Source organism: Notothenia rossii (assembly GCF_949606895.1).
Source record: "Notothenia rossii genome assembly, chromosome: 4".
In the NCBI taxonomy this organism is placed as follows: domain Eukaryota; kingdom Metazoa; phylum Chordata; class Actinopteri; order Perciformes; family Nototheniidae; genus Notothenia; species Notothenia rossii.
The window spans coordinates 77,588,733-77,607,659 of NC_136902.1; the positions used below are offsets into that span (position 1 = coordinate 77,588,733).

Below are 18,927 nucleotides of genomic sequence, written 5' to 3' on the forward strand. Positions count from 1 at the left end.
CTTAGAGGGAGGGGACCTGTGAATCATTTAATTTCCGTTTCACTGGAAATGATGAGTGCTGAAATTGCTAATTTCCGTGAGAATAAAAAAGAACAACAAGTGTTTACGCCTTGTTACAGGAACTAGCAGTTCAGATAACTACTCAGTTAAGTAATAATGGAAACAAAAGCCTGCAGATTGCTTTCCTCTCTGTGTGTTATTGATTGACCTCAGCCTAATGCAGGTCATTAATTCAAGTACACACAGTGACACAAACAACAGCACATGTACAGATGCACACAATGTTGTAATGACATGCAGTGAGCTGCATGTATTGTTAATTGTTCTCCTTAAACAGCTGTGCAGAGTGAATGTTAATGGCCAGCTGTTTTTCGTGGCAGTTGCAGGGTGTGTTTTGACCAGCCTCTACAAAACACACAGCTATGACCTCCACCAGGGAACTCACTGCACCTATAACAGATAGACAGGGAGGGAGCCGGCAGGAATATCAAATGACTTACAGTGCAGAGAGGCAGGGGAAAGGCAGAACCATTTCCATATTCCACTGGTCCTTTATATGCATGAGAAGGATACAAGACTGACAAAGGGGAGGAGGATTTTCTGTGGATGTAATTCCTCAATTCAAATGTTAATGTCTAATTATCAAAGCAGTTAAGCAGTGTTAGCGGCTAAACAATACCACATTTAAAAGACAATAATGATTAACTACCATTGGCTAGACACATTTAAAAGACATTACCCAAGGGCAAAAAACATGTTCACAGTAAGCAAGACTTCCAGCAAAAACAAGCCAAAGGAAAATGGTGCTGTGGTGGAAGGGGAGAGGGAGGAGCAGTCCAGGGTTAAAAATGTAAAGCTAGCAGAAAAAAAGCTCTCCAACATGTGGTGCGGTTTGAACAGGTTTCTCCTAAAGATGCCTCGTTGCGGATGTACACAGCGTGTGGATGATTTACCCAAAGTGTTTGTGAATGGGGGAGGGTCGTGTGAGTAGGAAAGTATGTCGGTTGTGGGGATGATAAAAAAAGATATACAGCTATATGAGGCTTTGCACATCATTTGTTCTATAAGAATAAACAACTTCAGTCATGTATCTTCTCAATCATCCGCCATTTCTTAATTGAAACCCAACATATTTAGGCTTCCCTTCCTATCTAACAGAGATTCGTATCAGGCATTGTCAAGCACAACTGAAATTGGTGTAGCTTTTAACGCAGAGTGTGGATCTTTTGTCTGCGTCTGGCTTTACAAGTCAGAAATTCATTTATAAAATAACTGTACATTATTTAAAAAGAAAAGTTCCTTTAGAGAAGTAGTAAGCCTGCTTATGAAAAGTCGGCTGTAACAGACACGGGAGGAATTGGTTGTAGGCAGTGCATGTGAGTCTGATTACAAAGTGTAAATCCGTGAATAATTTCGGAGGCCCCTCCTGATCACACAAGGCTCTACAAGACCAGACAGGGTTTAGGGGCCTTCCTATAACTTCTGGACTACAGCGATGGAGCTGAATCTAGACTTGCGGTGTTTTCATGACTCAGCACATACCTTGCCTAACATGTGGTTTATGGACACACATTCTTATGAATATATGTTCTGTGGACGCTTTTCTTTTGAGGGATTCTTACAAAATACAATGTCCCTTGGAGGTGAGCTTAGTGAAAGCCTTTCTGCATTGCACCTGGGTCATGCTACATGACAACAGTAAAATTCCATTACTTTATGGCACATTAAGATGTATTGTTATGTTTCCTTTTTGTCTCCACCTTCCTAATTTCTTTATTGGCTCTCATGATACCTGAGACATCTGTATTTTCTTGTCCAACATGTCCTTTTGTCCGTGTCCTGGTTTCCGAGGCCACATGATGCTTGTGCCGTGTGACTTTATTCAGCAAGCAGGTACATCACCAAACACTCTAAGGCAGTGTATATATAGACAGGCAGTGTATATATAGACAGGCAGTGTATATATAGACAGGAATATTTAGAAATATACTACAGACACATAATGGCATTAGATTGAACATATCTTGGATTTAAGTTTATTTTCTGTATCGTTTTGTCTTTGTTCTCGTTGTAAGCAATCTGCATTTGGAAGAAAACTCAATTTTGGAGATGTTAAATAACAGTAGAAAATCATCTTGTCAGGTATGCGGTTTGTGCAGATTGTGTGTGCAGTGTGTGTTTTTATAGATGGGGCCTACTCTCGGCTCCAATGTGCCTGCGGGTTTAGCTATTGAAGTTGTCCTTTCTCACAGAGTAACGCTCTATTTCACAGAATCACAGTGATCCTCCAATCATCTCACAGTCAGGGAGAACAAAGAAAAGGCTTGAGATAACAAACTAAGCAATAGGAGAGGACGGCTTCCTATCAGCCTGAGTTCTGGTCCTGTGGGTTTTATTTGGTGTTAAAGGTGTTTTTCCCACAAATGTCTACCAGTGGGACACTGTTTTAGAGGGGATTGGATTGTTGTTTGAGTGTAAGCTAACCCTAGTCTTTATTGGACCCCTACACACGCATTTGAAGCTATCAGACTGTAGTCCTCAGTATTTCTGACAATGAGAGTCTGTCTCTGCTACAGTTTAACACAAAACCTGCCAAAAAACTGCAGGGTGGCAGCCAGAAAACAATGATTTGAGAATTTGAAACCAGTTTTTTGCTGTTTCCATCCCAAACCCTCCCTCTCACTTTCATTCTTACATTTTGCCTGAACTTGTTCCTGAAATATATCAGAATAAAAGGAGAAGGATGCCTTGCTTTCCAGTGGTTGTTTGAGTCACAGTGCAGTTGAAATTGTGCAATGTAACCTGTGATACTCAATTATCATTACTTAAAAGCATTAAATTGCTTATTGTTATGGTGATCTGCTTGTGGTTCCACATGCCTGATGTAAAGACTATAACAATAATGATATTCTTTGTTGAATTGGTTCTTGGGAAGAGAACAAATAAACACTCAAAGGAGGGAGGTCTCATCAAAGTCCAGTGGCAGTCTCCACAGCTGTGCAGGCAAAGCTTCCCGGTTGATGTACTTCACTAACACTTGCAGCTTTTTCATTTAAAAATTCTGTATCACTTTTTCAATACATTTTCCTCATGTTCAATTTTTTTTAAAGTCTCATTCAGCTCAAATATTTGCATATTTATGCTTAAGGAAATGTGCATGCAGTGATGCTTTCCCTGCACGAAGCAAGACCTAGTTTCTTGCTATTTTCAGGTAGCTATTTTCAGTGTATTCACATCAATCAAATAAACTATTGCTGCATAGTCTTTCATGTATAAACTCTATTTAAACATGAAAATGCTGCTATATGCCAAACTTTACTTTTGTCTGCAAAGTCTACTCTACACCATCGTTATTATTTTCTAGTTATTAGGCCCTGAACACCGCGCTGTTCTAGATGAAGGTAAAGAAACATAAATGATAATTGGCTAAAAGTAATGGGGGGGGGGGGGGGGGGGGGGGGGGGGGGCTATATAACATTACCTTGGAATGTGACAACTTCAAAGTTATTTTGTTTGTGTCATGCACATTCACATTTTCCTTTTCTCCTTGACTTTAAGACAGCTGAATTATTTGAAACATGATTTGAAATTGTATTGCAAATAATTATCTTGGACTTATAGCTCTGGCACAAAAAGGTAAAACGCAAGATGGTTAATCATCCAACCAGACGAGGTCATCACAGATAAAGGATATTTTACGAAGAACAATAATTCACATTGGGTGGTGGTCAATGTAATAACGTAACCAGATGAGTGATTACAGCGCCCGGTATCATTTTACACACATTTGTATCATACAGATGCAGGACTTACACACGCCTGTTATTTGACCGACAGGTCCGCACGCACTCTCCAGCCCAAACTCTAATAAGCATTCATTCACAAACTAAATCAGGAGACCTTTAACGTTTTACGTCCCCGGTTCGCTGTCATCAGATTGTATTTGTTGTTGCTGCTTCAGTGGAAGTTTAGTACAATTATTTTTGATTAAATACTCCAAATCTCCACCCTCCATAATTGCACTTGCTTCAGTTGCTTGCTACTTTCTAACGGCGGTAGGAGTGGTGCAGTGACGCTATCTATCTTCTATCGATTAGATTTATGATTCGAAAATTATAAAAGTAGGGTAGACATGTGGATATTATCCGACTGAACAAAACGTGCATTTACCTAACAGGTTCGTTTTCCACTGACCTTTTTTCGAGCTATTTTCCAAAATCCTATGGAGAAATCCCATTGCTATTTTGTCGAGGGAAACCGGGTGCAGCTTACTTCCGCTTTTTGGGACGCGTCACTGCACCACTAAGTTGATGTGATTTGATTGGATCGTGAGGCAAGGGAAGCCAGCCGCCTCTGGCTTCCCTTGGCATGGCCCTGACCAATCACAGGTTGGCAGGGGCATGACGTGAGCCTCATCTGATTGGTCAATCCCTCAATTTTTTTTCACCAAGGGAAGCAAATTTCGGCTGGCCTCCTCTCGCAACAGAGAGTGCAATCTACTGTTTCACCATAACATCTAGAGGGGCGCTGTTTCACTCTTTGTAAAATACTCAATGAGAATGGGGGAGAGACGGGCCGGCAGCAACACACAACAAAGAATTTCCGAAACTAAACGAAGTGTTTTTATTTATTTATTAAAATTATAACTACAATCCGAAAAAAACAAAAACGCCACTGAGTAATAGGCAAATTGACAGCTTCCAGTTTATCTAACCAAACACGCCCAGCAGTCACGTCATAGTGGGTGTTGCCTTTCCGAGTAGATAAGTGAAGTCACATAGGCTCAGTGGAGTGGCAGCACCGTGTGTAAGTGTGACGGAAACCGGCAGCGAGTGCTTATAATATTAAAAGTTACTATTACCTCAGTAACAATAGCGTTTGAGCTCTTCGGAGTATTGTCAGGGTCACTTTCAAGAGCACAATGGCTGAGAAGATGGACATGGAGGAGGGGAAGGCATCCAACGGCGACGCACACCTCGATCAGACACCGATCACCGGAATGAAGAGCCCGAATAAAGGCGGCCAGGAGCCGCTGGTCCAGCGGGTCAAGAGAATAGTGATGGCCAACTTGCTGGTGATTCTCACCGTGGCCGGAGTCATCATCGGTGTTTTTATTGGACTTGGGGTGCGCAACGCGACGTTGTCCAAGACCCAGATCATCTACATCGGGTTCCCCGGAGAACTGCTGATCCGACTGTTGAAGATGATCATCATCCCCCTGGTGGTGTGCAGTCTAGTGTCCGGTTCGGCAAGCATCGATCCTAAAGCCTTGGGCAAACTTGGCGGCTGGGCTATGCTCTTCTTCCTGGTCACCACATTAATTGCGTCCTCCATCGGAGTTATAATGTGTTACATCATAAAACCCGGGTCTGGGTCGATAGCCAAACCCACGTTGCAAGACTTTGGGGACGAAGTACCTGTGGCTAAAGAAGTGATAGACTCCTTCTTAGATTTGATCAGGTAAGTGATTCCCCCCACACTTCAAAACCTGCTGAACCCAGACACTCTTAAAAACGATGCTTACTATGTTATTGTTCCTCAAGTTATATGTTAAACGTGTTGCTAATAAGTTACACACTAAGTTGGCTTTATCTTTCGGTCATGTAAAGGACTCACATTTTTTGTTTTAAAGTCACAAAGACAAAATAAGTCTGGCCACTGGGTCGTGTAGCTTGAACCTCAGCTAGGTGTGCTGTAATGACATCTACAGTTGCATCAGCTCTGCTCACTCCCCCGGACAGAGTGCCTGTTGTCTCGGTCTGTTCCATACAACGACTACGGTCCTCCTTCTTTTTACCATGTTTTCTTTTTGTAGACACAAGTTGACTCAATAATTTAGTTTTCGTTCACATTTTGTCTTTATTTTAACACGTGGATTACACATTGAAACACTTCCTGTTTCGTCCCCCGTTTGTAAAGTTTCAACTTCTCGCTCTTCTAATTTTACTCTAAGGAAGCGCTTCACGGTTATGTCAAGAGTATGTCCTTTCCACTTAATTTACTACCATACGTGTGAAGCAGGATGTATTTTTAACACCATTTAAAGACAAACTGTAGTTTACAAAGTAACGTGGTTAGGAGAAATGTGGTCTAACATTTATCTGATGTCAGAAGGCTGGCTCAGTGCCCTGCAGGCTTTAATTTGGTGACTCTGTTTGCACTTGCATGTCACTGTGTCCATTTTTCACCACATCTGTCTCTTTTTTTTATGAATGTGTCACATTCATGGGTCATCTTTTGAGGAACAAGGGACAACAGCAGTGCTTAGACTTGGCAAAAGGTTTACTCAGAATCTAACATTTTTGACACATAATCATGTATGGAATTTGCAGTAACACATTATACACAACATGTTATATGAGGTTGTTGGTTTTCTCATCTCCAAAATCAGATAGATCTCCTAAAGGCATTTCTTATCTAAGCCAGCATCTATTCATTACATTACATTTCATTTGTTAGACACTTTTATCCAAAGCAACTTACATACATTCAGTATTGTGGACAATCCCCACAGGAGCAATTTGGGGTGAAGTTTCTTGCCCAGGGACATGCTGACTGCAGTGGAACTCGAACTTGCTATCTCCTGATTCGTCCAGCACACTATCCACTAAGCCACAGCCTCCTATTCAGTAGTAGATTAGTTTACTATAAGGTTAAAGGCTCTTGAACCTCAGCCTTTTTATAAACACACACTACACCACAAAGTCCTGCTAGTGACTAGAAAGGGCCTTTGAAGTTTTTTCTTTATAGTTGAGAAACGGTACCCTTTTGGTTAACACTCTTTTGAGTTTCAGCTTTGTCATGGGCTCTCTACAACAGTATTTATTGAGCAATATAAACCTGTATTGTTATTTCATAATAACTGAAATTCACTTTTCATATACACGTGGGACTCTATTGCATAATTTTTTCTGGTTAGTTTTAGAGAATTCAGTGCAGCTTTCCATGAATTATGGAATTGTTTACTATAAAAGCCAGTATGTTCCACCCTCTCTCCCATACCAGCAGTGTGACCTTGCCCGGGTAACACCTCCTAAATACATTTCATACTGCCCACAGCCAGATTACACATGCAGGACTAACAGAGCAAAACACAACCACTCGTAGATTAACAATGTTATCCTGATGGTTTTTATCAGAGGCCTTATGTTAATTGCAACACAATGGTCTGGTTTACAAACTTCAGATGGACTATTTACCATTTTGTTTGACTCTTCATGTTTAACAGCAAGGATCAAAAGGGATATACTTATTTTACTTCTAGAATCAATATACTGGTCCAGTTTAGTGTTAAAGGATGTTCCTGAATGCAACGTCTGGAACACCTTTGTTCAAAAACGATTTACTGTGGTCGTCTGCTGTTCATAAAGTAATGTTTAGCTCGTGCAGGACACATGCCAACACCACACGCACACACTAACACATTATCCTATTAAGAAAGCTGACAAAACCCGTGCCTCTCATTACAGTGATCCTTCTCAGTTGGTGTTCTAGTTAATTGTGACAACAAAGACAAAGAGACTTTACCGGGGGGCTGTTCATCAAAGCGTAAAAATGGCCTGGTCATTGTTCCAAGACTCGCACTCTATTAAATGCTTTTCTGTCATTGTCCAAGCAGTACAGCAGAATACCAACTGTTAGCTTACCGATGTTTGTGATGGGTTAAACTGTGACTGGAGCCACTCCTACATACCCTTGTTGACATTTCCTATCTGCCACATGTTGTTTGGTTTCCCACTTTAAACAATATGACCTACACTCACAGATGACTGCTATCAGTAGCTGCTGGTGACATTATTGACAACGTTGTTTGCCTATAGCTACAGGAAAGAAGTGACACGTCTCAGCGTTTTCTTTTTAAATTACTAAACATAGTGTGAGTATCATTTGTCTTAAGCGCTTTGAGCATCTGGAAAAGCGCTATAATAAATGTAAGGAATTATTATTATTAAGGCGGAGGTGTTCTCTTTTTAAACAAGCACATTTACTTAGACTTCCTTATATATTACAATTAAAACAATTCCAGACAGCCAATTCACTTCTTAAACTTTACCATTTCATTATATTCTTGCTTTGATCATATAACTTGGTGTCCTGTCTAATGTGGCTCAATGTGTAAAGAGTAGGAGCTAGTCTGTCATCTGGCCTATCAAGAACCTAAAATAATGGTTGTTTGGCAAGAACCTAAAAATTAATAATTCCACGTCGACCTTCGCTAGATGTTCTCTGATTGGTGCTAGATCCTGGTGTAACAAGATGCTGGAGAGACGTCACAACAATTTTCCAAAAACAAACAGAAGCCTGACACAAAATAAACACACCCACCTAATAATGGCATTTGAATGTGTGGATTGTTGTCATACCACTGATTATTGTCATCTCTGGTTGTGCAATAGACAGTGTTAGGTACACGCCTGTCTCTTTATGCCCTAAGGGTAGTTCAAAAGCAGTGGGCGGAGATACTGAGATGGGGGGGGGTGATATATTCTAATGAACCTGCATTTTATTGGAAGGGTTTTGTACCTGCAACAGGAGTGAATTTGCCACAACAAAGAACAAGGAAGTGGATCCATTCTGGTTAAATCTCTGCAGAATCAATTCCTTAGCAACCAGTATTGTTTTATCCTCTGAAGTCATTATAACATCCTTTAGGCCTAATGATTAGGGAGGGACGTCGGTGTATTGTTTGCAAATCAAAAATCGTTTGGCTCTTCTTTTTGATCATTGTATTCAAAAGCAGGATCTGAAAAGTATTTTCAAAAGAAATATCAAAAGTCTAACTGATGATTTAGACAACCGTGGCAGCGCTTCTAATAATACTAAACATACAGATATTGCGATGATGTCCCTTTGCTAGTCATACAAATCCGTTGTAAATACACAACCACTTGAATATCCAAATAAAGTTTGCTATTTGCTTGAAAGCCTGGCAGCCATGGTTATTTGCAGCACATCTTGCCTCAGTCTGTGCTCCCGTTGCAGGGTGTTTCATGTTGCCATGCCACAATCACATGATGTTTTAATTCTAATGCATTATGGTTCCAATGTAAGGGAACTAATGGTTGGAAAGGGCTTGTGAAGTTAATGCCTTGATTATATTCTAAATCCAATACATATAGGACTATCTGGGACACGTTGGTTTCATGCATTCTTAGAGATTTAACATGCAGTTCGACCCATGTACCAACGTATGTGTGTACACTTCTCAGCAGAGATTGAATAGCCAAACGGCAATTAGAAGTGGGGGAAAAGGGGCTTAAAGGTAAATTCTCCCAGCTATTTCCACATGATCCATCTTGTGATTCCATTTGCTAGAAGTATCAAGTGGTGCCCAGAGGGTAACTTTTGCTGCTGTCTCTACAACAGAAAGAAAGGACTATCTTTTTGTAGTTGATTTAAATTATTAATGTGCTGTGAAAACATTTAAGAATTCACCAGGAACAGCTATAAACTCAACAAAGACCACTCTATAGCTTTACGATGTGTTTGCTTTGTGTCTCGATTCACATAAGTGCTCAGGTTTCTTTTTTGCTGTTGTGTGTATGCAAATGAAAACAAGACTCACGCTTTGTATTGTTTTCTACTATGTAATTTATCTTCCTCCAATTACAGCTACCTTGTTTTCATTGGATTTCTCCTGAGACATCTGGTATACTTACTGTGGAATTATCGTTAAAGTGTTTTGTTTTTCTCTCTCCACAGAAACATATTTCCATCCAACCTGGTTTCTGCTGCCTTTCAATCAGTAAGTACTGTAATCTGTTCTAGCACTTTACAAAACTGATCATTTGAAATTGTTTAACGGATATTTTTAAGATTATTTATTTAACTGACTCAAGTTACTAAAGTAAATAATTGTCAAAACTTTCTTTCCCATCCAGTATGCAACAAGCTACAAGCTGATTACCAGGAATGGTACTGATGGAAACCCCAATATCACAGTGGAAAAGGTAAAGGGCCATAACATTAACCAGAAATACCCAACACATCATAATCCAACATGTTTTTGTGTCTGGTGTGGATCTGTGCCCTGACGTTTTTCTTCTGTGCGTGTCTCCAGGTGCCTTTTGGTAAAGACCAGGACGGGATGAATATTCTTGGTCTGGTTGTGTTTGCCATTGTTTTTGGTGTGGCTTTGAGAAAACTGGGAGAGGAAGGAGAAATCCTGATCAAGTTCTTCAACTCCTTCAATGAAGCCACCATGGTGCTGGTCTCCTGGATCATGTGGTAAGAAACTTGCGTAAATGCGAGAGGCTTGTTCTTTGTGTAAGTTCCAGAACCATAATTATTTAATGATCTGTCCACTTATTTGTCTTTCCTGCACTCACCTCACTGTCTCTCTACAGGTATGCCCCTCTTGGTATCATGTTTCTCGTGGCTGGCAAGATTGTTGAGATGGAGAATGTTGCCTTACTATTTGCCAGTCTGGGCAAATACATAATCTGCTGTATGATTGGACATGCCATCCATGGCATCCTCGTGCTGCCTCTCATTTACTTCGTCATTACAAGGAAGAACCCATACACCTTCCTCTGGGGGATATTCACAGCTCTGGCAACGGCCTTCGGAACGAGCTCCAGGTAATAAACGGCACGCTGCTCCCTTCTGTCACTCTGGCATGCAAACACACACACTTATTTGTTCCCTCTGGTTTTTAATACTAAGGATATTCTGTTCTTAAACACACACACTTTCCTCTCTCTACAAACACACGTGGAAATACCTTTTCACCTCGATACGCTCACACATTCCTTGTTTCCTAGCTCTGCCACTCTGCCCCTGATGATGAAGTGTGTGGAGGAAAATAACGGCGTATCCAAGCACATCAGCCGTTTCATCCTGCCCATCGGAGCAACGGTCAACATGGACGGAGCGGCTCTCTTCCAGTGTGTGGCTGCTGTTTTCATCGCTCAGCTGAACAACTATTCACTTAACTTTATCCAAGTCATCACCATCCTGTAAGTCCCAAAGCCACTGAAACACAACTGGAGTTACACTGCTGAATACATTTGATATGCAATTCTACAATTACCTTACTTATTAGGTGCAAATGTAGTCTGAATAGAATAAAATGTTTGTGACAATGCTCTATGGAAGTGAATCTGTGTCTAACTGTGATCATGTTCCCTCTTGATTTGTTAGTGTGACAGCCACAGCATCCAGTGTTGGAGCAGCGGGTATACCTGCTGGTGGTGTGTTGACCCTCGCCATCATCCTGGAAGCCATAGGACTGCCCACCAAAGAAATCTCTCTCATCCTGGCTGTTGACTGGCTTGTGTAAGTACACAACTTTGGGGATTTTATGAAAAACACAGAACACAACCACCAAGCAACAGTTATGACATACCTTACAGAATCGAATTAAGATTTACTCTGTTCCTTGCCAAAGTCTGAGGCAGTTATTTACAGAGCTCTTTCCTTAATATGTCTTATATTAAATGTTCTGAAATGTTGGCCTCTTTAAAAGAAAATGATTTGATAAGTCTTGATAATGTTTTACTGATGTGTTGACTGTAAATATTTAAAAGGGGCGCCTGAATTTATTGATTTTTTTTGCATAGCCGAGAACTGGATCACAATAGAAAATGTTCCACCTTGCCGTATTTACTGCGGCACATCCATGAGTCTATCTCCATGGTGACCGTCATGCTTTGAGTTTTTGTTAATATTGTATAGTGGGATTACATCAATGTTCTCCTATGCATTCAAGTCTAGGACGTTTATTTTTTCTAAGTTACTGTTATTTGTACATGATCACAAAACACAGATGGGTATTCATTTGAATTCTATTGGGTCTTTAAAGTCCAAAATGTAACCTTTTGAAACCTGCATAAACAATGTATATAAATGTGGTTTGCCCTCCCTTCTGTGTCTCTTCAGTGACCGTACCTGCACAGTGATTAATGTAGAGGGCGATGCCTTCGGCGCTGGGATCCTGCAGCACTTTGTGGACCGCACGGCCCAACGGCAGGAGGGAGCAGAGCTGAGCGAGGTCAGGATGGACGGAGACCAATCAGCTGCGGCCCCGGAGAACTCGCCGCTCATTGAGAGGCGAGGTGGGAGGGACAGTGAAGAGAAGAAGTCTCCTTCTGGTGAAAGAGAGTCGGCCATGTAATCAAGCTGTTGATACCATCAATGATACGCTCACTTATTTCACACTCCTGCAAAACCTGAGATTCTTAACCCCTTTTTTATGCCCTGTAGAAAAGAGAGGATGGACTAAGATGCAATGAAACTTTATCTTACCTCGACACTATTCTGTGCAAAAGAGTTAAGGCGGACATTAAAAATCCATCACATCATAGGGACTTTTGTTTCCTTGTTTAGAGGCATAATTGTACATTAGGCTGGCTACTAATGTTACATATGGTTGGTCTTCTTCAAAATGTCAGACATTTTACATTTGGCCAAGTTGTAAACAGCAGGTGTTCACCAAATCACTGTGTACCTCTACTATGTCAAGGGGCTGTTCTAGTGACCCTCTAACATTTAATTTTATAAATAAAAAAAAATGTTACATTTTCACTAATTTGCACACTACTGGTGTTGACAATTAGGGCAGGTTGTTGACTTTGTGGTGGAAAACACAAAAATGTCTGACTTTATAAGTTGACAGAGACCACATAACTGCTTGCCGTTGGTTTTTCTCAAGAAAAAGTTTTCGTTTTCTCCATCTGGAATCGAGTACCTTTTTTTTAAACACCCTCTCCTTTTTTACTTTGTATTTTATTTTAAATCCTTAAAGCCCCTTTTTTAATGCAGATATCATGTCATGTATTTAAACTTCATGTCTTGTGTTTAAATGTGTCATATTTAAAGCATATGAAACACTAGTTTGACTAGGTTATATTCCATATGCCCTGTATTGAAATGGCCGAGACTGTCCTCAAGAGAAAAGACACTACATTAGTTGTTATAGACATTTTATGTTATTTGTGTCTGTACGAAGACTCTCTCTCTCATGGTGAAAAGCAATAGCACACAAAGGAAATAATATCCTCTTCAGCTGCACAAAAGGACATGCTTGATGCTATTTCAATACCCCTATGCTTAATGAAGGAACTTTTAACACAAGGGCTTAAAACTACGTGAATATGTATGGAAACAGATTGACCTCCAAGCCTTTCTGCCTCTTCTGATGGACGGTAGTGTGAAGGCTGGCAACACAACCTCAGGTTTAACTATGGCTTGAAGACTGTACTTTTAATATTCTGAAACCAAAAATCACCCAAACAAGGAGAACGTTTAACACCTGTTAACTTTGAATGTCATTTCCAAGAAGTTTTTAATTTTTTAACCAAAGCCTACGTGTTTAATTTTACTTGCTGTTGCTCTGTGTTGGTACCATCATCTAACCAAGACACATATGTATGTTAAAGCACAGACTGACATAAGGACATTTGTTTGACGTTGTGTAAAGCATGACTTAATGTGATGTGTAAGTCACTAACAAGTCCTTCCACTACAAGGATTTTGCTACATTGATCAAATAACAGCAATGGACTACTAGTTTGTTTTGATTGTTGGCGCCTGAAAACTGAAAGGATTTAAGTCAAAGTTAAGCATGTCTCCACATAAACCTGTTTAAGTTTGCCTTTGATGGCCATAATCATTAAATACTAGTTATATATGGGCTTCAGGCCTACATGTATGTCATCGTTAATGCCTCTGATAATTTTATTTATTTCCCTAATCAAAATCCAAAGAGATTTTTTTTTTAGCGTACGTTTTGACATGTTAGTTACTCCATAATTCAGTTACATGTTGTGGGTTGGATTGTAGATGTTACTCTTTGTAAAAGGTGATCCTTTTTGGAATATTCTTTTTCATATTAGTAGTGGTAGACTTGTGAGACTGTGTAAAAAAAGAAGTGATGTTATGAATTGTATTGGTGGCACCCTATAGCTACACGTTTATTTTCAAATGCGACATGCATTCAATGTGTGCACCATATGCCATGTATGTATGATTAACTGCAGTTGCACTATTGAATGTGTATTACTTCCATCCATATCATTAACTGTTAAAATCAACCAAATTACTGGGATATATTTGACTAATGTCCAATACAAATTCCTCAAGTCTGTATTCTTTATCAGCTTTTAAACTGTTCTAGTTTTGCAGTTTTTCCCATGATGGTCAAAAAAAGGAAATCACTGCGGTCCTGCGGCCTCATCATAATGTATAATATGTTTAAGCGTTTGGTGGAAGGTTGTAAAGATTTTATCATTCCCTTCTGAGATCTTTCACCATATGGACATCTGTCTGGTCCGCGCATATTATCTGTGTTGTGATGTGTGTGCACATGGTAGTTGTACATTTATTATTGTTTCAAATCTTCCCAGGTTACAGTCTGATTTTACTGTCTTAAGGATGTAAACAATAAAGGCCTTTTTTTTAAAAATGTGGCCATTGTTTTGGTAACTCCGCCAAGTAGGTTATAGTTTTGATTTGTTTGCCAGCAAGATTACAGGAAGGAATACTGGCCCTATTTTTACGAGACTTTGTTGAAGAGTGTTGTCACTTTCATTAACATCGTGAGATACGGGTGTGTCTTTTAATTGCAAGCACTACAATCTGCAAAGAAAAATACATTTATTGCCTCATGAAAACTAGTTCTAGTCAGTCATTTCCAGATTATATACTGTGGCAGCATGCAAGAGGGAAAACTTATTTAATATGTACGGAGATTCCTATTTATTTTAATCCAAAAATAACCCCACACAGACATTTCTGAACAATTTTGGTTATCCTACAGTAAGTAAGAGTAATGCAAATACACCACCATTGGGACAGTCTGACGTAAGCAAGTTGCATTCCTGTGTGTCCTATTATAACCCCCTCACCCCCTCGGCTCATGCCATATGGCTGAAGAACTCCCATAATGCTGTTAACAGTATGGTTAACACAACTTAGTGCAGAAGCTTAGGAGTTGTAGAGGCCAGATAATACAAAAAAAGTATGTTGTGCCACCTGGTGTTCAAAAAGAATTGCAACCCTCCTTTATACTGTGTGTATTTGCCATCAACCCTCAAAACAAATTAATAAAACATCATTCATTTATTTTACTAGTTCAACAATTGGGGTTACATCTTAATACATCACACACAAGCAACAACATTATAGGAAACATGTTGTACCCAGAGAAGTTGGCAAGTCTGTACATCCAACTTCACAATTAAAATATTTGCTTTGATTAATCTCCTCCAATTTCAGTAAATAAATAATGGGCGCTCAGTAGTCACACATAACTGAGCTAAGGGTTATTAATCGAGGAAATTCCAGTTAATGTTTTTTACTGAATACTAAGGCCATATAAACCTCCCCTATTGCCAACAATAACAGGGTTAAGGATGATTTGTTTCTCATTTCACAACATGGTGATGTATTGGCCAAATGGGATAAATATACATTAACATTTATTCACAAACTGTGCAAAATTGAAAGTACAAGTGCATAAATTATTCTGTACATAATCTTAAATCCTGTTTAAGATAAAGTACTTTGCACCTATTAACAAGACAATACATGTGTAGTATGTATCATCTTTACAGCAGTCATATGTGTACTTTACAGTACAGATTTAGTGCACCGTGTAGTAAAACCAGTCTTCAACCATTTTGAATTTGCCTGATGTAAATGCACTATTGCATTGAACTTAGAAAGGCAGAATACATTTTTGATTATACATCCAAATACTGATGAAGAAATCTTTACCAGGCAGTAGATCATAGTGGTGATATAACTGTTGTAAAATAGAAAGCAAATACAGTTTTTTTGGTACCGTATTAGTTTTCAGGCATCATCTTTTTTCTTTCAATAAAATAAATTGAGGCAACATTTTCAGTGTTTTTAAATAAACAAATATAATACAACATAAACAGGCTTTGGAGTCTCCATCTCTCATAATTTGCTTCTGTCCAGCCTCTTTTTTGTGGGGTTAGGATACTGGGGGTTCTCAATAACGCCCTCTCCAAACTTGAGCTCCAAGAAGGCTCGGTGGTTGTTGGGGCCGTAGGCGGTGATGCCGGCAAAGGACATGGGCACCAGCGGCTGCAGAAAGTGCTCCGGGAACTCCACATCCTGCTTGTGTTCTGTCCATGTGTCTTTTGTCATGACGCCATTACGCGGATAGAACGGCCACAGGTCAACATGCAGGTGGTTGGCCTCGCTGTACTGGACCCTGTAGAAGTCTCCTTCCACTGCACGCTCCCACACATAGCCGTTAGCATCCACAAGAGAGCCTGAGTCGAGGTTCTTCAAGTGATCACAGTTGGGAATATCCTCCAGGTAGATGCCCAGGTCCACATCATAATCCCATGGGATGATGTCTTGATGACGGACAGCGCCCAGAAGAGACCCCCCTTCTAGCCAGTAGCGTACACCTGAGGTCTCCAGGATGCTGATAACATATTTGGTGGTTTCCCTGAGAGCCCGCAGGCAGCAGGGAGGTGTCCATCGATCCAGATAAAGGTAGTCTGGAGTGTCGTCCTGCACAGTGCCAAAGCAGCGAGGCGTCTCTTTACTACAGCCATACCACTGTTCCTTCCCATCGGACAGCAGGAGTCGCTTTAGACCAAAACTCCTCATCAGCTTCCCGGTGGTCTCCTTTAATCTTGTGTCGGCCTTCCATTGGTTGTGAGCGGAGCTGAAGAGGGGCCGGTGGTTTGCGGCGAAACAGGGGCTCTCCAGCAGCTTGACCTTCCAGCCTCTCAAGGCAGTTTGGACAAAGAGCGAGGAGAAAAGGGGCCGCCCCAGAGGGACAGAGAGGTTAAATAGATCCTCAGTGCGAATGAGGACAACTGCATCTCCTTGTAGAGCCGTACACACACTCCCACTGCTTCCAGACGCAGCCGGCGAGTAGGTGGCTGTCCACTCTCTGAGGTTCACCCGCAGGTGGAGACACTGCACAGCCGATCGAGCCAGCACAGGGGAAGCCACCAGCCTCACAGGCCCCCCACCCTCACCTTCCAGCTCCCTGATGAGCCTTTCAATAGCCCGAGGTTGTTCCAATTCTACTCCATCAGGCACCAGCAGCACAAACTCTGTCTGGACGTGAAACTCAGGCCTGTGAGCTTGCGGTGGCTGGTCCGGGCTGGGGGAGAGCACTAGAAGGCGCGCCCCCTCTGGGAGCAGCAGGGGGGGGTACGGAGACGTGTCAGCTACAGCCAAGAAGGGAAGCTCGGGTCTCTGGCGGAGGAAAGAGTTAGCCACATCCCCAACGTAATTCTCAAAGTTTTCAAACTCCCGAAGAAGAACAGTCACGCGTTGGCCACGACTGTGACCCTCACCTCCGCCCACTCCAAGGTCACCTCCAACTCCTACAAGAACCCCTAGGCCTCCCCCCAGACCTGAGGCCGGTAGGGCTGACCTTCTCGTGCCCCTGCCAAGCTCCTTCCTCTTCTCCATCATTTGCTGCTGGGCCCGGGACACGAAGTAGAGGATGAGGAGGTTGAGGAGGATGGCGCCAGATAACAGGCCCTGGCACAGACTGACACGCATGGCAACTGATTTTACTTTCCAGCTCCTCTATCAGGAGAAGTACAGATTAGTCCAGTGGTGGGTCTTAAGTCCCCATTAGTGTAACAGTAAAGGGATACCGTTGAAGACAACCTGTGAAAGACAGCAAATATATACAAATGTATTAATTCTGTTTTATTCATAATCCCTGGGTAAGAGAATGTAAGAAGATGCCTTGACTGTATGGTACACCTTATTTTCATTTAAAATTGAAACAGAGGACTGCTTTAATTTGAAAAAGACAGCAGTGCACTAAATTATGCTAGCAATAATCTGTTATTTTAAATGTAAAAGCAGCCATAGCTTTATGCAAGGATAACTTTCATATATAAACAAGCAGCATTACCAATCTTTAAAAACAGGATGGTAAAATGAAAACTTACCTTCATTTGGATGCATAATGTATCCTGTAAATAAACTGCAGTCCATCCCATCATGCATTAGCCAAGTTATCAGAAGCATTGACAACGTTAAGCCTATTAACTTTGTTGTACTATATTTGGTATTCATGATGGTCCATTTTAGCATGCTCTGGTAGCAGAGGAGCAAGCCATCAGTGGCAGACAACACAACAATACATATTCATTTTGAGCTAGTATTTGTACGGTTGTGGTTGAAATAGAGTCTCTAACATCTTATCAAGAAATCGACAGCTAAGTGCACGCAAATCGCATCAAAAAATGCCTTTACTATGTAGCCGGACCCAAACACAACCATGAAACCCATCTGCACGAATCACGCTTGCCAAATGCCCAATGTCCGCAGCAACAACAGAAACACTTCCGCATTCGATTCTTCAAAATAAAAGGGGCATGTTCGAAAACGTATTCCCACAAAAACGTAATACGAATACTTATCAAAACTCTATTGCTGGGCCAAAGGTTACTTTCACACAATAAATGACAATTATGTTCAACATTGCATTGCTCTCTCGCTCTGTCTCTCTTTCTGCAACTGTATTTGGACATTTGTAAAAATAAATATAAATAAACAATGCATTAGAAATATATCATGAAATCTTTGCACTTCTTCATACTGCAAATAATATTAAGAGGATGCATGTCGACGATTTTCTTTGCTATTTTGAGAACTGTTGGGATTGTATGGCACACAAAATAGCGGTCGACCTGTATCATCATTGGGTTGTGAAGATGTTTTAATGCAACGTTTTCAAAAAGGAAACACAGTTGTGGATAATGTTTGCCAACTTCACTTTCCTCAAAATTCCTGCTCACAAAATGGCAGGAAATGAACTCCCCAAGCGACATGTTCAGTGTGTATTACTGCAAACATGGCCCTTTATTTGTCACCCGCATTGGGTTTTTCCAAAAGCAAACACAAGGAGGAGGAAACAAATCCGGGATTTACAGAGTAAAACTCGCAAACAACATTTAAACATTTGTCTTG

The 18,927-nt window shown here is 40.8% G+C and overlaps 2 protein-coding genes across 3 annotated transcripts; one reads left to right on the forward strand and one right to left on the reverse strand.

Moving 5' to 3' along the window:
• Positions 1-4,751: 4,751 nt before the first annotated feature.
• Positions 4,752-14,404, forward strand: slc1a5 (solute carrier family 1 member 5). The gene is made up of 8 exons (XM_079678405.1): positions 4,752-5,460; positions 9,703-9,745; positions 9,882-9,950; positions 10,061-10,227; positions 10,347-10,580; positions 10,764-10,958; positions 11,143-11,277; positions 11,881-14,404. Exons 1-8 carry the CDS (start codon positions 4,922-4,924, stop codon positions 12,113-12,115), a joined length of 1,617 nt encoding a protein of 538 aa, XP_079534531.1. The 5' UTR covers positions 4,752-4,921; the 3' UTR covers positions 12,116-14,404.
• A 637-nt stretch (positions 14,405-15,041) lies between these two features.
• Positions 15,042-18,350, reverse strand: fkrp (fukutin related protein). 2 transcript variants are annotated; one of them, XM_079678407.1, is made up of 2 exons: positions 17,904-18,350; positions 15,042-17,491 (listed from the first exon to the last, which is right to left on the reverse strand). In XM_079678407.1, exon 2 carries the CDS (start codon positions 17,410-17,412, stop codon positions 15,904-15,906), a length of 1,509 nt encoding a protein of 502 aa, XP_079534533.1. In that variant the 5' UTR covers positions 17,413-17,491; positions 17,904-18,350; the 3' UTR covers positions 15,042-15,903. The 2 variants fall into 2 exon arrangements, with proteins under 2 accessions (XP_079534533.1, XP_079534532.1); XM_079678406.1 differs by having other exon boundaries at positions 15,042-17,613; positions 17,904-18,348.
• Positions 18,351-18,927: the final 577 nt, after the last annotated feature.

Coding starts and splice junctions, on each gene's coding strand:
- slc1a5 (XM_079678405.1), top strand. CDS start 4,922: ATGGCTGAGAAGATGGACATGGAGGAGGGGAAGGCATCCAACGGCGAC. Junction 5,461..9,702: donor TCCTTCTTAGATTTGATCAG/GTAAGTGATTCC, acceptor CTCTCTCCACAG/AAACATATTTCCATCCAACC. Junction 10,581..10,763: donor GCCTTCGGAACGAGCTCCAG/GTAATAAACGGC, acceptor CTTGTTTCCTAG/CTCTGCCACTCTGCCCCTGA.
- fkrp (XM_079678406.1), bottom strand. CDS start 17,502: ATGCGTGTCAGTCTGTGCCAGGGCCTGTTATCTGGCGCCATCCTCCTC.